Source organism: Rhinolophus hipposideros (assembly GCF_964194185.1).
Source record: "Rhinolophus hipposideros genome assembly, chromosome: 7".
NCBI classification, from domain to species: domain Eukaryota; kingdom Metazoa; phylum Chordata; class Mammalia; order Chiroptera; family Rhinolophidae; genus Rhinolophus; species Rhinolophus hipposideros.
Genome location: NC_138053.1, coordinates 7,951,592 through 7,967,678, shown reverse-complemented (window position 1 = coordinate 7,967,678; position 16,087 = coordinate 7,951,592). Strand labels below are relative to the sequence as shown.

At 54.6% G+C, this 16,087-nt stretch overlaps 1 protein-coding gene across 3 annotated transcripts in view; it reads right to left on the bottom strand.

Annotated features, from left to right (window-relative positions):
* The window catches only part of SRRM3 (serine/arginine repetitive matrix 3), a 53,695-nt gene that overhangs the window by 25,786 nt on the left and 11,822 nt on the right, over positions 1-16,087 (bottom strand). For 2 of the 3 annotated variants that reach the window (XM_081054117.1, XM_081054119.1), the window contains exons 2-3: positions 7,597-7,876; positions 1,850-1,951 (exon numbers count right to left, since the gene is read on the bottom strand). In XM_081054117.1, coding sequence (XP_080910243.1) covers positions 1,850-1,951; positions 7,597-7,844 — 350 coding nt within the window. In that variant the 5' untranslated portion in view covers positions 7,845-7,876. Of the gene's footprint in view, positions 1-1,849; positions 1,952-7,596; positions 7,877-8,384; positions 8,486-16,087 lie in introns of all 3 variants that reach the window. The other variant, XM_081054118.1, reaches the window with a different exon arrangement.

Sequence of the window (16,087 nt, the reverse complement as noted above, 5' to 3'; positions counted from 1 at the left end):
TCAGAGGGCCAGAGGGAACTCACAGAGCCCTGCATTTGGAAGCCAGGGGGAAGGTAGGTTTCCAGAAGGGAAAGCACAATGGTGGCAGCTGCCAGAGAAGTTAGGCCTGCAGAAAAGCATGGGCTGTGATAAGTGGGACTCAGGTGGTCACAGCCCAAGCAGGTCACGGGAGTCATGCAGCAGAAGCCTCATCCCCATGGTTTAAGGAAGTGGAGACAATGCATGCCACACAGGCTACAGAAATTTGGTGGAGAAAGGAGAGAAAAAACGTGGGCTGGTAGCCAGAGGAGAAAGCAAAGTTGAAGGACAGGAAGTTGAAAGGACAGTTGAAGGACAGTTGAAGGACAGGAATTAGTTTAGGAGGAAGGAGCCAGGGGAGGGAAGAAGGACAGGCCTGAGCTGGAAAGGCTGAGAGAAGGTGGCAGGTAGAGTTCAGAGGAGGCAGCACAGTTCAGAAGGCCAGGACGTTTGGGTTTAGGGGTGGTGCGGGCGGCAGTGGGAGGATCTGGTTGTCAAGATTTTTGAGAAAGAAAGAGAAGGGCCGGCCTTGCTTGCAGGGAACTGGCCGGCATCACTGCGGGGGAGGGGGGTGGGGGGAAGGCACAGGAGTTGCTGAGGCTGGAGAGAAGGAGTTGGCGGTGGGGTCACCTTTCCCACCAGAGGGGAGTAAAGAGAGGCCAGCTGAGCTTGGCTCTCCCAGGTCACCCATGAACCTCTTACAAGTCTGGGGCTTCTCTGACTCTGCTTTTGCTCCTATCCAAGCCAGAGAGGGGAGGTTTAAGTGGGATAAGGTGGGGAATCCCCCACTTCTGGAGCCCCTAACAGTCCGGATGGTCTGCAGAAAGGGCTTTCCCACCTGCTGCCCATTGCAGTCCATTATTCTCAAAATGCTGTTTGTTCTCAAGACGACAATGGAAAAAAGTCTCTCAGAAAGTGCTGCTGTCATTTGATTTTTGTGCGAGTAAAGGTGACAGGGATTTAGGGCCTCAGCAAGATGCCCGCTGCCCACACAGGTCCTACTCGGGAGGAAATGAGCAGTAGTGGTTTTTACCCCAGCCTCTCACTCAGCTTCAGTTTTACTTCCAGACAGAGAAGCAGGGGACAAAGCCAGAAGTGGGTGGGGACACTGAGGCATAGCAAGGGGAAGGTTGATGATCAGAGTGGCTTCAATGACACTCCCTCAGTGCACACTGCCTGCCAGGCGTCTGGCCATCCAGACAGGCCTGCACACTTGCTGGGACAGGCTGCCCGCCCCCTATGGAAGCCTGCTCTGTTTTGCATGGTTTTGAGTGGCTCCCAGTTTTTCTCTAATCCGAGACAATGTCCAGCTCCCTATAACTTCTCTGTTTGATCCAAAGTCCACCTGGGTGCTCTTCTTGTCCTGTGACAGGAACAGAGAGGTGACCTCTCTTTTCCTCACAAGACTTTGGCCATGCTAGTAATGGCGTTTGCTGTGTTGGTTCTTACTTTCCACAGATCGCATTTACTCTGGAGCCCATTGTACGGGTGGGAAGAGTGGGGCAGAGGGATGAGTTTGGGGTCCCACTGTCAGCCAGTGACAGTGCTGGGGTCATAACATTTCTCGTTTCCTGATGTGCAGCCCAGACTTCCCTGAGCTGAGATCTGGGCTGCCTCCCCCACTGCTGGGCCATACATAGGACCCGGGGTGGCAGGGGCAGGTCCTTGGTGACGTCCCGGTGCTCAACAGCCCCTGCCTTGTGCCTGGGCCAGGCTGGAACTTCCAGTGGACAGGGTACGTGCCTCTCTCCTCTTCCTTGCTCCTCTGGAACCCAACTGCTGCCTGAGCCTGCCCCCGGCCCTCCCCTGCCCCCACACGGGCAGCACTCACATGTGGCCTCCCGGCCGGTCCTCCCTGGTGAGCATTCCCTCCTTCTCCATCAGCATCTGCCGGAAAGTCCTGACCTTCTGCCGGGTCTCCTCCTCAGAGTACCTGCAGGGGTGCAGGCAGGGTGAGGGCTCTTCTCAGTTCTCTTCCCGCCTGTCCCCCCAGCCCATCCCCCTGACCTCAGTCACAAGTGCACTTTCCAGCACCACCAAGCAAGGCTGTCAGTGCTGGGGAAGCTCAAGGCCTGTCCACTTTGTACCAAAGCAGCCAGCCAACCAACTGCACAGACAACCAGCCAGGCAAACCTGTAAACTAAAGACAGAGCTGTTCCCAGATGTGGGGAGACCAAGCAGGTGAGGCTGTGCCTTTCCTCCTGCCCTGCCGCTACCAGCAGCTCAGGTCTGCCCCCACATCCAGGCTACCTGGGCACATTTTAGGAGAGAAGTGAGAATCCATGGCTTTTTCTCCTTTCCTGGCCTCCAGGACATCCGATCCTCACAATAGCCTTGGGACGCCCTCAGAACATCCCCTCTGCAAGAGCAAGCTGCCAAGGGGCTTGCTGGGGATCCCAAAGCTAGGTCCATTGTTTCCCTCTGCTGGGTAGGGCTGTGGGAGTGGATGAAATCTGGGCCTTGAATAGAAGCTCCTCACTTCTCTGCTCCCCTCTCCCTCTCTCCTGGACCCAGGTCTCAGGCTAGGAATCAAAGTCCAGAATTTTCTACTCCTTGTCCTTGCTCCCACACCTGGGGTCAGCTGTCATCCTCTCACTGCACCACTCTGATAGCCACTGCCCGGGCCTCCCCGCTCCTCTGGCATTTCTCCCTCCAGCTTGTGTCCACACTGCCCCGGCATGGTGGTGCTGGTCTTTGCTCACTCAGCCCCTTGCCCTGTGCCCAACATGCAGCAGGTGTCCAGCGGCTTCTGCTAAATAAATCTTGGGGTCCCGGGTCCCCACCCTTTCTCCTTTCTGGGCTGCAGGTCATGGTTCTGGACAGAAAACATGGTGGCAAATAGGAACAGGGTCCTGTCTTGTTCCTATCATCTGCTCACCATCCACTCTCTGTGCACACAGCAGGTCCAGCCCTCCCCACTCAGCCTTTCTGTGAAAATGGTACGTTGTTCCCTCTCAGGGACCCCCTATCTTTTCTCCTTCCTTTTCTCCTCAATCCTTTCCTTCCCTCCTTCAACAAACATTTATGGATTGACCCTGCCTCTTTAGAGAGCAATTTGGCAATTCTTTTCAAAAGCCTTAAATAATAAAGACAACCTTTGACTCATAAATTAACTTCCAGGTTTACTTGGAGGAAATAATCGTGGCTAAGCACAAAGACGTGACTCACGGGATGTTTACAGCAGCATGGATATCCCCTGCCCAGGTTAGGTGCTGATGTTTATGTTTCCATAGCAACCTCTACCTCCTGAATCCTGGCAGGTGGTTCATATATGCTACTCATTGTCTGTTGACTTCTTTGTATTCTGCACTGGCCTGAGAGTTCCCTGAGGGCAAGGACCTTGTCTATCTGGATTGCCATTGTGTCCCCAGCACCTGACACCTTGCCTGGCCACATGCGGCACCCCAAATTTTTGATAAATGAGCGAGTGGTGATGGAGACGCAGCAAAGAATTTGAAGGTTGGACTTTCATTTTGGAAAGATGGCTTTGGTGGCTGTGTGGTGGGAGGAGAGGGGCCTGGAGGCAGGGAGGCTGGCACTGGGCTACTGCAGGGGTCCCGCAGGAGATGGTGAGGTCAGAGCTAGAGAGTGGGCCTGAGGATGGACGGGAAGAAGTGGACAAACCCTGTCTAGGTGGGAGGATGGCTGCGCCTTGGGAACTGATTAAACATGGGGGGGATTCGATGAGGAGCACAACCAGGTGTCTCCTGGCCCCCAGCTACGGTCTGACCCTCTGCAGGTTCAGGCACCTGTGTGGCCCACCACAAGGAGATCGAAGCCCGCCTGGCAGGGGGACAGGCCAATCTCTTCCAACCGTCTGCCCTATGGCAGACGGTGTGCGTGGGGGTGCTCAGGCGGCACTGTGCTGACACCTCTCGCCCAATTCACCAAGCTCTGCGCCCTGGCTCATGGGGTCCACCTCAGCCCCTGTTTAGCGTAAGGCTGCAGTGTCCCTGGCCTTGTGCATTGGGCAGTCCAGAGCCCCTGGATGGCTGGGCTGGGCTGGCCTGGTGCCCAGGAAGGAGGGGTGGTAGCTTCTCGGAGCAGTGTAGGCACAGAGGAGCTGCTCCCATCTCAACGTCTCTTCAGGAGACCAGCTTGTCATTGTCACCAGCACAGAGACAAATAGCACAGGCCCTTTAACACAGCTCAGCTCCCGACTCATAGACCCCTGGGAGGGAGACCCAGGTCGGCTGCACCATTGGCACGGGGCCTTGCACCTGGTGGGGGTGGGGAGGACATGGCCCAAGAGCGAGGCTGGGCCACAGTCCCTGTTGGATGGGAGAGGCTTCAGGCCAGGGGCCAAGTCCACGCCTGAAGGTCTGTGGAGCGTGTGAGGCTGCGAGATGGATGTCATTAAGATCTGGAGCAGGAGGGCCGGCCTGCTGGCTCAGGCGGTTAGAGCTCCATGCTCCTAACTCCGAAGGCTGCCGGTTCGATTCCCACATGGGCCAGTGGGCTCTCAACCACAAGGTTGCCAGTTCGACTCCTCAACGCTCACAAGGGATGGTGGGCTCCACCCCCTGCAACTAACAGCCTCAAACGAAAACTCCAGGGCTTGGACAGGGGACGGGGGATAGGGAAGACGTAATGTCTCAGCCAGTGTGGCTTCCTCGTCCCACTTTGCTCTATGGGAAGGACCTGCTAAAGTGGTTGCCGCTTTGGGAACTTCCTGGTTTGCCCTCTGGGTCTGAGGTGGGGTGAAGGGACATTGCATTTTCAAAGAGGTCCCCACAGTGGAAAATGTTTCATTCTGCCTGTTCATCTTGCCAGGTCTCCTAGATAATCCCTTTCTTGGTTGTTAATTTGATTTTCACTGCAGCTCTGGGGCGAGGGCAGCCTCACTCTTCCCATTTTACAGATGAGGAAACAGAATGGGGAAGGGAGGAGTAAAACTCCAAGCCCAGCTAGGGGCAGAGCCGGCTCTGTCCACCTCCCCCCCCACCACCACATCCTCACAAGAAGGGGCCTGTGTAGGGTGGGTGGGGCGATGTTGTGGCTGGGGTGGGAGTCACATACTCAGGCTGGGGGCTCTGTCCCCACCCCCATGGCGATGGCAGTTTACATGCAGAGGCTGCCCTGGAAGGTGATTCCAAATGCAGTATCAATCACTAGTGGATTAGCTGGCCATCCATCAATATTAAGGAAAGGATTGCTTTTTAATGGGGCCAAAGAATGTGTGTTCCTGTGACTAGTGGGAATATTTGTCAAAGGCATGAAAACCTGGTAAATAAATGCGAATGAACAGTGTTTCTAGAAATGGATATTAATGACTGAATTTGATAACAGGGCAAGGGTCCATCGTGTTTGTGGAGCACTTTCTGGGGACTGGTCGGGGTGAAGGAGCCCCGTATGTGCCTTAGTCCACAGGACTCTCTGAACAACTCTGGAAGACAGGTGTCTCTGTTTTACAGGTGAGTAATGGTGGCTTGCTCAAGGTCACAGACCTGGGCAGGAAGCCTGGATTGTTGGGTTTGAGTGCCTGTGCTGTCCACCCACGAGGCTGACACTAAGAAGTGGGAGGGGAGGGGATGGTGACTGGAGAGCTAGCAGCTGTGGGAGACTCCAGTCTAAGGAGCACCTGTGGTGAGGGCTTGGGCAGGGGTAAGGGGCCCTCACTGAAAATCTGGAGACCTAGTGGGTACTTCCCAGACAGGCACAGGTCCTTGATGGACAGGGACTGACACCAAGGACATGGCAGAATGCCATCCCTCTCTACCTTAGGCTTCCTTCACCTGTGGGAATGACCCTCCCATGTGCAGTGAGGGGCTGGACCAGGAGTAGATTCAGCCAGGGCAAGAAGGCTTGGGGAGAGAGAGGAGATCCAGGAGGGAGGGGCCTTGGGATTCCCTGAAAGGATGGTGCTCTGGAGGGGGAGGGCTTTCAGAATGGAAGAGGAGGGGGCTTAGTGAGGGGAGAGGGGCTCAGGAAGGGACTGGGGCTCTTCCCTCCTTCCTCTGTCTCAGCCATCCCTCCGGCTTCCTCACTTCCTCTGGGCACATACTCCCTTCCCTCCTGGAGTCACCCACCTCAGCAGGATTTGCAGATTTAATTAAGGTCCTGTGGCTCTCTCTGCAGAAGGATACTCCGTCCCACTCCCCACTCAATTCTGCCCTGGGGATCTCATTTCCTCTGCCCACATCTACAGCTCATCAAACCTGTTTTCAACACCCGCTGGAGGCCTCCTTTTGCTCTGTTTTCACCAGCCTTCCATCCATCCATCCATCCCTTTCTGCAGAGACCCTCCCTTCCCCAACCTGGTCCCCAGCTGGAGGTGACACCAAGTCCCTGTGCCTTTCCCCTGCCTTATAAACACCGCAGGTGGCTCTGTCCAGGCCCAGCTTTGGCCCGCCTTCCTGATGACCTTCCACTGGTCACTGACTCTGCCTGAGCCTCAGTGTCTTCCTGGGCTCACAGGGACAGTGAGCCGTGTCTTGGCTGCCTCTTGGGAAGTCCAAGAAGCCTGGTTACACAGCCAAAAGTGTGGTTTGGAAGGACTGCTCTGCGCAGGCTGTCTGCCCCCATCGGGCTCCAGGCCCAATTCCATGCACTGGCGTTCTGTTTTCTCAGCTCACTAACAGTGTATGTCTGATGGACAGGTCCTACTCTCAACTTTGACTCCCTCCACAGCCAGCGCTCTTATTTCAAAGTACTCAGGGAAGATATATAAGGGAGCCTTGGGACCGCCAGCTTTATTGCAGCTACACAAACGGGTAGTCTTTGTTTTCTATTTCTTCACCTCCAGCTCCATGGGTGAGGGCTATCCCATCTCCACTAGACTTTGGAGGGAGGTCACTCACAACCCCTCCTTTTTTCAGCCCATCAAACTCCTACTCATCCTTCAAGGCCCATTCAAATGTTTTCTCCTCCCAGAATCTCTCCTCTGAACTCCGGAAGCACTTGGCCCTCTTCAGTCCTGTCCTATAACCATGACTGTAAGCTGTTTTGTGGTAGAGTTGGTTGTTAACATGCTTATTTCCTTTCGGAGACGGGGAGGGACTGTGCCGAAGTGACTCCAATCCAGCTCTGGGTCCCAGCATTGCCCAGCGGCTCACTGCCTGACACACCTGTGTGCCCCTGTGACTGGTTTTGAACTAGAGAGGGTGAAACCTAAGCTTCTGGGTGTGGCAGCCCTCACACATAGTAAGGGCCCATTGTGCTTTCTCGTCTGGCTGCAGCACCTGCTTGGTAGTGTCCAGGCAGCTCCATCTACCCATTTTATAGACGGGGAGACTGCGTCCTGAGTTGTCATTGATGTTTACATGCCTCTCTCCCCCACTGGACTGAATGTTTCTGGAGGCATGAATTGTGTCTCCTTGGCTTCTGCGAATCTGAGCCCAGTTCAGAGCCTGTCATAGATTACTCATTCAAGACAGCTTATTGGTTGAATAAACTAATGAATGAAAGTTCGGCTGGGCTTGCAATGGTTCCACCACGACTGGTTCAGACTCTGTCCCCCTGCCTGACTTGGCTCCAGGGTCCTGACGCTCGCCCGGCTCCGCCCTCCGCCCCGCCCCGCCCCGCCGGCCCCGCCCCGCCCCGCCGGCCACGCCCCTCGCTGCCTCGCGGCACGCTCACCCCTGCTCCTCCATCATCTCCTGCAGTTCCATGCACTTGAGCTCCACGCGCCGCTTGCGCTCATGGTCCAGGATCTCGCGGTGCGCGCGCTTCACCAGGCCCGGCTCCGCGGCGCGCAGCTCCTCTTCCGCCCGCGGCCAGTTCGCGGAGGAGGCGCCGGGCTGCGGGAAGCCGTTTGCAGCGTCGGGCGGGGACGGCATGCTGGCCGCCCCGTTGTTAACCGTGGAGGACATAGCTGTGGACGACATAGCGGCTGTCCTCAGAGCCGCTGGTCTCGGCCCTGCAGGACAGACACAGACACAGGCGGGGTGGTTACTTCTCGGCCACCTGCTAAGCTCCTCTCTGAGCAGGTTAATCCTGGAGATTTAAAGGTTCACTCAGGACTCTAATCCACTTTCCCTCAGACTGCGGAGGGGGGTGGATTCCAGGTTTGCACCTTTGGGTCACGCTTCAGGGCATGAGGGGGTATTGGACCCTGGGTTTACCCATCTGTAAGATGGGTGGATGCAGGCCCGACTAGCTGGCCTCTAAGGGCCCTTGGCTTGGAATGGAGGCATCCCCTACTAAACACCTAGGGCAACCTTCTCTGCCTTGTACCAATGCCTGGGCCGGATGGCCTAGCCCCTGTCTGCACACCTGCTTGCAACAGCTCAGGCAGCCAAATTGGTCCCTGGGAAAATTTGTTAGTTTTGTTGTTTTTCCTTCAGGCTCAGTTTAAATCCCTCCTCCCCCAAACACTCATTGTCCTGGCTCTGGCCTGTGGGATCACAGACCATATGTGTTCCCACCTTTCAGTCTGCTCCAGATGGGAACGTGGAGCTTTCTCCAGGCTCAGAGGCATTCCCACCACAGATGCAGTTTTCAGTCCCCACTTTGATCTGGCCAAGTTCTGCAAAGCCAACAGACCAGGTGGGGGTCAGATCCAGATTTCAGCCCACAGGACTGTCCCCTCCTTTGTTCTGGAAACACTGCTTCTGAGGATGTGACCAAATGTGGCACTGACATTAGCTTTCCACGCAGCCACGTCTTTCTACAGGCTTAGGGTGTCGTGGGAGTCAGCATGACTTGGGAGGCCTGGTTCCACGCTAGGCCCAAAGTAGAGCATGCACACGCATGTCCGCGGGCACACACACGTGTGCACACAAACACATATACCAGGGACCTATCTTAAAAGAGGAAGGCACCTCCTGAGCTATTTCCATTTCTTTTCTCCAAAGCTCTGCTAGTTGCTAAGCAACAGGGAGGCCTCCTTCTCAGGGAGTGGGATAGGAAGGAGGGAAGAGGTAGAGGGAGGCGGGAAGAGGAGGAGGGATTAGGCATGTCTGGATATCCTGGATGGACCTTCCCTGAAGCACAACCCCCAACACACTCCGTTCACTGGCCTCAGCGTGATGGGGGTGGGGGACATTCAGAGCCACAGAGACTGGAAGGCAGAGCAGAGAAAGAGGGACTGTGAGGGACAAGAGGCTCTGGAGGGGACAGTGACAGTGGTGATGAGAACATAAGCGCCTTTATGCGGCCATTCCCTGAAGTCTCAAGTCCCTGGGTTCTAGGCCAGGCTCCTCCACTCCTTGCTCTGTGACTGAGAAATCACTGCCCCCTCTGAACCTCTGATTCCCACCTGTGTTGGGAGTATCATTCCTACTCCCAGGAGAGGAGGCCTCTGGGGGATTTACAGACCAAAGCTGTTTTTTTAACCTCTCTCCACCCCTAAACCTTGCTGGCTTCCTGCCTGTCCCTATCCCAGCTTGCACCCCAGCTCCAACACGGGGTCACCTGGGGTACCCTAGAAGCATCACCTACTCACCCAGCCCCCACACAGAGCTCTGGGAACCCTGTTCCCCATCTGCCTTAGCCATGGTGCTTGGCTCAGGGGTGACCCCTCCATATGTTAGTCACCTTAGCCAGGGACATGTATGGAGCTCAAAGACCCCACATCGCCCTAGCCCACTGCAGTTCACTTGTCATCAAGCTTGGTTTCTCATCCCCTCTTCTCAGCATCGCTCATGTTTATCCACTTTCTCCCCTCCCATGGCCACCTCAACCCAAGCCCCTCTCTGGCCCACGCTGTCCTCAGTGCCCTGCCTGGTCCCCTGCCCTCTCTGCCCATGCTGCATCGGCCACCCGGGAGGCCGGTCTAGGAGACGTCAGACAGTGTCATGCCCTGACTAACAGCCTCTAGTGGCTTCCTGTCACCTTGGCTTAAAGTTACGACGCGGCCTGCCTTTTGGTCTAGCTGTAACCCTCTGCCCTCCCAACAGATTCTCCATCTCTCCTGCCTCCGGGCCTTTCCACTTGCCTCTCCCGTTCCCCGAGTCACTCTTCTCCTGACTCCTACACGTTCTCAAAGTCACTGCGCGTAGACATCACCAGCTTCTGGGAGCTTTCCCTTAGCCTTCTGACTGGTGCTGCCCTCCCAGAGCTCTTGCCACCCACTATTGTCATGGGGGGCTCACAGGTCTGGCTCCCCCCGGGCTGAGGGCCGTTTAGCTTTCAGCTCTTAGTGCCAGCCAAGTGCCTCAGCAGGTGGAGCTCAGTGCGCATGGGTGGAACAAAGAGCAGACAATTACAGTGGTAGGTGGGATGAAGAACTACCTGGCACGGTCCTCAATACAGCCCTCGAGACTCCTTCATGTTTTGCCTTATGCTATCTTACAGCTTCCTGCCTTGCTGCACCTCATCCCACAACCAATGCCCAGCCTCAGCCCTGGTCATCTGCCCCCGAACAAGCACTCTTACTCCTTTGTGCCTTTGCCCATGCAGTTCCCCTGTGCAGGAATACCTACTCCCCTCTTTCCCACCTGGGGAACTTCTACTCATCCTTCAGGACTCAGCTCAAATGTCATTGCCCCTGGGAAGCCTCTCGCACTTCTGAGGAAGGATGAGTCATTCCTTCCTTGACTCCCACGGCTTTTGTCCTTACTTCTTTATCTTTAGATACTGAGGTTCGACTTGTTGTTTGCATCTGAACCCTGTTCTAGACTATGAGCCCTTTGAGGGGAGGAGACCATCCCTTTGTTCTGGCTCCTCAGAGCTCCCCAGCACCTGGCAATGCAGGAGGCACACTGAGGGTGTGGGGAGAAAGTGTTCAGGCCCAGCGAGAGCCAAGAGCCGTGGAGGAGCCAGATTCAGAGCTGCTCTCTCTGCAGGCTTCCCCTCTGACGTGGGATTCAGCCTAGAATTGGCCCAAACTCCTTGAGGGCAAGGAGGGAGGAGAAGCTGATGGAGACAGTTCTGGACACACGCAGATCTCCAGACCCCAAGAAATTCTATCCCCAGCACTAGAGAATGCCAGGGTGAGATTGCTAGACTGCTGAGGGCAATCCTTCAGGAATGACTGAGGAGGAAAGGAGAGGAGCGTGGAGGCACAGGGGCAGGTGCGGTCTGCATTTTCACTAGGACAGATGGCAGATTCTACCAACTCCGCCTGGTCAGTTGCAGGGTGCCAGGCAGGAGTCTCAGGCAGGTTATTGAAAGGATGACCCTTGAACCCCTTGAAGAGGGGCCAGAGGTCATTGCACACGAAGCCACTGCTTTCTGAGTCTTTACTGGGTTGCTAGACCAGTAAACCAGGGAGTGACTGCAGGCACAGGGTTTCTCTGTGAGGCACCTGACGTTATCTTTTATGGAATCCTATGAGATTTCCTAGGGAGAGAGGCATTGTGCTGGTGGGAACTAATATTCTGCTCTGTTGCAATTGGTGGCTAGATTAACCTGCGCTCAAGAGAGCTAATTAATAGATCAGTGTCACATTAGATGGAGGTTTTTACTAGAGGACCATAGGGCTCTGTCCTTACCACTGATCCAAGATATTCACCACTGACTGGATGGAACTGTGACACCCTGCTGATCAGATTTACCGAGGACACCACCTGGGAAGGCTCAGACATTCCGAGTCAGAATCTAAAAGGATTCCACGGACTGGGAAGATAGAAGGAATCTGAGAAGGTGAAACAGGATAGCCAGAAATGCCACATTCTGAAGCTGGGTCCCAAACTAACTTTCTCAGGGGCGTGGGGTAGGCAGAGCTTAGAATCAGCACATTTAGGAAGGAGTTCGGGGTTTGCAATGGTCACAGACGCAATCTGGGTCAATACCATGACGTGGCTGCCCGGAGTGCATGTTATCTTATGTTACGTCCAGAATGGGGAGGTGATGAGAATATACAGGCCGTCAGAGTCATTATCTTCAAGTAGGTGAAGGATGTTAGAGGATATAGGCCAAACCTGGCTGAATCTGCCAGGCTGGGAAGAAGGAGGTAGGCTTGCCAGATTGGGCAAATAAAAACACAGGAGGTGCAGTTAAATTAAATTTGAATTTCATGAATTTTATATTTGGGACATACTTATATTAAAAAAGTTATTCACTGCCTATCTGAAATTCAAATGGAATTGTATTTTATACATCGCTACTACCTGGGACCCAACCTAGACCTACTGAATCAAAATCTTAGAGGCGACATCATTAGTGTCCAGCAGATGATTCTGATACAGGTGCCCTGGGGACCAGCAATTGGGAGCCCTGTCAGAGCAACGGTTCTCAAATTTTATCAGGCCTCAGCGTTACCTGGAGAACTCCTTACAACACAGATAGCTGGGCCCCATGCCCAGAGTTTCTGACTCACTAGATCTGGGGTGGCGCCCGAGAATTTGCATTTCTAACACGTTCCCAAGCACTGTCCTTGGACCACATTGAGAGGCCCTAGCCCATCTGTCTGTCCTACTGTCAGTCTGTCCCCTTCTGAGCTTCACCCACTGCTGGCCTTTGTTCTAGAAGACAAAGCCAGAACTCCTGCAGGGAAGTCATCTAGAGTGGACTTCAGCTACGTGCAAGACAGAATTGCTTTTCTCTAACATTTAAAACTTAAACGAACAAGCAAACAAACACTAAGCAGTTCAGTTCATCCCAGCATGAGCGAGTTCTCCATTACAGAAACTGTTCAAACAGGAGATAGGTACTATATTCACCCAACAAACCCTCACGCAGCATCCACCCGGATCCTACCCTCTGAAAGGCTGGGGATTAGAGATGAACAAGGTCCCTTCCTGGCCTTCTGGGAACTCCCAGGCTGGTTTGGGAAACTCACAGGTTTGAGTGTAGTGTGATAAAACAGAATTTGAGGAGTGTCTACCGCTCTGCCTGGGTGGTCAAGGGCCGGCTTCCCAGAGGCAGTGGGGGTGGGAACTGGAGGCAGGGACACCAGAGCCGGTGAGACCTGAGCCAGAGTCAAGAGATGTGACTGGATGTGGCAGGATATGACTGGATGTGGGGTGGGGACAGGCATCCTGGATGACACTGACTTTGGTGACCAGGTGGATGGTAGCCATTTACCGTGATGGGAACATGGAGGGCAGATTGAGAGGCTTGTGGCTTCAGGCAGGCAGATATGGAATCCAGAGTCGTAATCCTGACCCTGACCCTAACTTGCAAAGGTCCTTGGGAATATTCGCACTGACTCTCTTTGGAGACAGAGCAGCCAATGGGAAGTCTGTCCCTTTCTCTGGACCCCGTTTCCCCACTGGACGATGCAGGGGGTGGGGGCTGGACTAAGAGACACCACAGGTCCTTTCCTGCTCTGGAAATCTAGATGACACTAACTACATATGTATACTGCCAAGCTTTCAGCCCCCCCGCGTCCCCGCTGAGGTAGCCAGAACCCAGAGCCACAGCAGGTACCCCCAGAGCTCAGGTCTCCACGGCAAGTCCAGGTGCTGGGCCGGATTAAGCCATGAGAAAAAGCCAGACACCTGGTTTCCAAGCCTCATGGCCGAGTCCCTAGTCTTGCCTCCTACTCCCAAACCCAAGCCTGGGTCGCCTGAGCAGGCCTGGACGAGGACAGGATGGAGCAGTCTGGCTGCTGGTTCCTGCAAGTCCAGCCCTGCTGGGAGAGATTAATTGAAGGTGAAACATCCCATCTGTACTGCAGGGACATGTTTGGTGACAGGCACAGAGGCCTCCAGCTAATGAGATCATCACTCACCCTGGGGCTCAGAGGGATAGGACATTCAGGTCACTAGTGACCTGGCCAGGTCTGGGGAGAGGGAGCAAGGGACTCCATATGTGTTTGAGGGGCAGACTGGGCTATGCTCTTAGGGAACTCGTAAACTGAATGAACTTGGTCATGTGAGTTAAACTCTGTGCCTCAGTTTCCTTGCCTGTAAAATGGAACTGCTAATAGCACCCTGCCCATAGGTTTGTTGTAAAGGACGAATACGTAGAAAATGCTACCACAGTGCCTAGTGTGCCACGAATGTCTCAGGAATGGTACTGGTGTCATTATTACTATTTGTCAGTGCTGGCTGCACTGGACATGGTGGGTGCGAGGAGCTTCTAGACTTCCAGGGAAGACATTCAGGAGCCTGAGAGCGTGGGTCTGGCCCTCAGGACACAGAGATCTGGGCCTGATGTGGGAGTTGTCATTGCATCGCTGGAGACTAAAACTGGAGCGTGAATAAGGTCGTTGGTCTTGGAGGAAGAAGGAGAGAACGGACTGGGGTGGGTGTCATTCGGAGGAGCTGGCTGGGACAACCTGGCCCACGTTCCCTTTACCCACTGCTGGCCTCAGCAAAGGCCCGCCCTCCCCATCTCACTCCCACCCATGGCACCAACCCAGGGGTGCCCGTTGCTCTTGGGGCTCAGAAGCCTCTCACCAGGGAGCAGCACCCCTCCCCTGCGGGCCCCTTTCTCGGCCCTCACCTGCCAGAGACACACCTCCCCAGTGATAATGCCAGGACTCAAGGCCTCCACACCCTCACACGTACAGGTTCCCACAGCTTCAAGGAAGTTCTTGATCCACAGTTACACGTAATTTAACCACGTTCTTGCCACTAAGGTCTTCTGCTGTCTCCCAGGGCCCAGGAAAGAGGGGATGGGGGTGGGAGGGTGGGATGGAAAAGGAGCACTGGATTTGGAGTCAGAGGACTTGAGCTTGGATTCGACTTCCCCACTTCTGCCTGAGTGATCAGGGAAAGTCATTAAACCTCTTGAGCCTCAGTTTTCCCATATGTAAAATGGAAACAATGCTTCCTGACTCAGAGCTTGGTGGGATCACTCATTTTTTCAGTGACAAGCTTATGATGAAGACAGATCCTAATTACGCCATCTTTCTGCACCCCACCTCAGTACCAGGGGAACAAAAAAGAGGCCAGAGAAGGTCTAGTTGGCCTGGGATGGTCAGAGAAGGCTTCACAAAGGCAACGGTGTTTGAACTGGCCCTTTGGGAGATGAGCCTGCTTCAGATAGGGAAGGGGGAGTCCGGACGGGTGACACACAGGCTGAGGGCAAAGGTGAGCAGGCCGGCAGGGAGCAGGCACTGAGAGGTCCAGGGGGGAGTGTGATCACGGTGGGGAGCCGCCTTCCTATGAGGTGGGGGGTGCAAACCCAGTGTGAGCTCTTCCAGAGAAAAGCTCAGTGCGGGAGAGAGGTTGGGGAGAGATATGCCTCCTGAGTTTCTGGAGGAAACAAATTCTTTGTAACGATCAGAAACGTGATGGAACTGACAAACACACATGAAACCAGGTACTGAGGTTGTGGAACTAAGTCTGGGTCTTTGTAAAAATGAGTGCAACAACAGCACTGTGTTAAGCTATTTTATCAAGCTGGGAAAGAAAACCCATCTCCATTGTGTCCAAGGAAGCTTGATGTACCCCCACCCAACCCACCCCAACCCCTGTACTGAAGCCAGGCTGTACCCATGACATAGACAGGTCTCCTGGAGCACTGAAGGAGGGGGCCTGTCAACGCCTCCCCTCCCTGTGAAGACCCTTCTGCAGACCTCCAGCCCGTGAGCCACTCCAGCCGAGTGGCTATAACACACTGGAAGCCCTCTCGCCCTCCCTGCCCAAGAGGGTGGGGCTGGGGGTAAGGGCCACAGGCCTGGGTGAGTCATGCACTCATGTCACAGCTATTCAGCAGGTGGCCACTCAGGGGCCCACCAGAGGATAAAAGAGAGATAGAGAGATCAGGGGGAGAGCAGTGATACCTGAAATGCAGCAAGCAAGGTAAGTGCTGGGAGCGGGGACATGGTAGAAACTGAACTGGAGTGTGTGGAGTAGCATAGCTGGGAGTTCTTCCTAGAGGAGAGATCTGAAAGCGTAAGTAGGAGCTGGTGGGACAAAAGGGGAGGAAGGACATCCTGGGCAGTGTCTGGCTTTGTGGGATGAAGATTTGAAAAGGGAAGAAAGCGTGCTTGTGGATCACTGAGCACAGTGGACCGGAAGGGACAGAGGCCCTAGGATTATATCCTGCAGGCAATAGGGAGCCAGTGAAGGCTGTTGAGCTGGGGAGGTCATGGTCAGATTTGCATCTTGGAAAGATCTCTCTTGCTGCCTCCTGCTTTCACTTTTGCTGGCCTCTGACCTTTAGAGAGAGGTCTGATCCTAACTACATTCACCTAGACCACATAAACCAACGCAGACATGTGCAGATGAGCAGGTGGCAGAAGAGCCAGCCTGGGTTCAAATAAATCACTTACTATGTGCCCTAAAGTGAC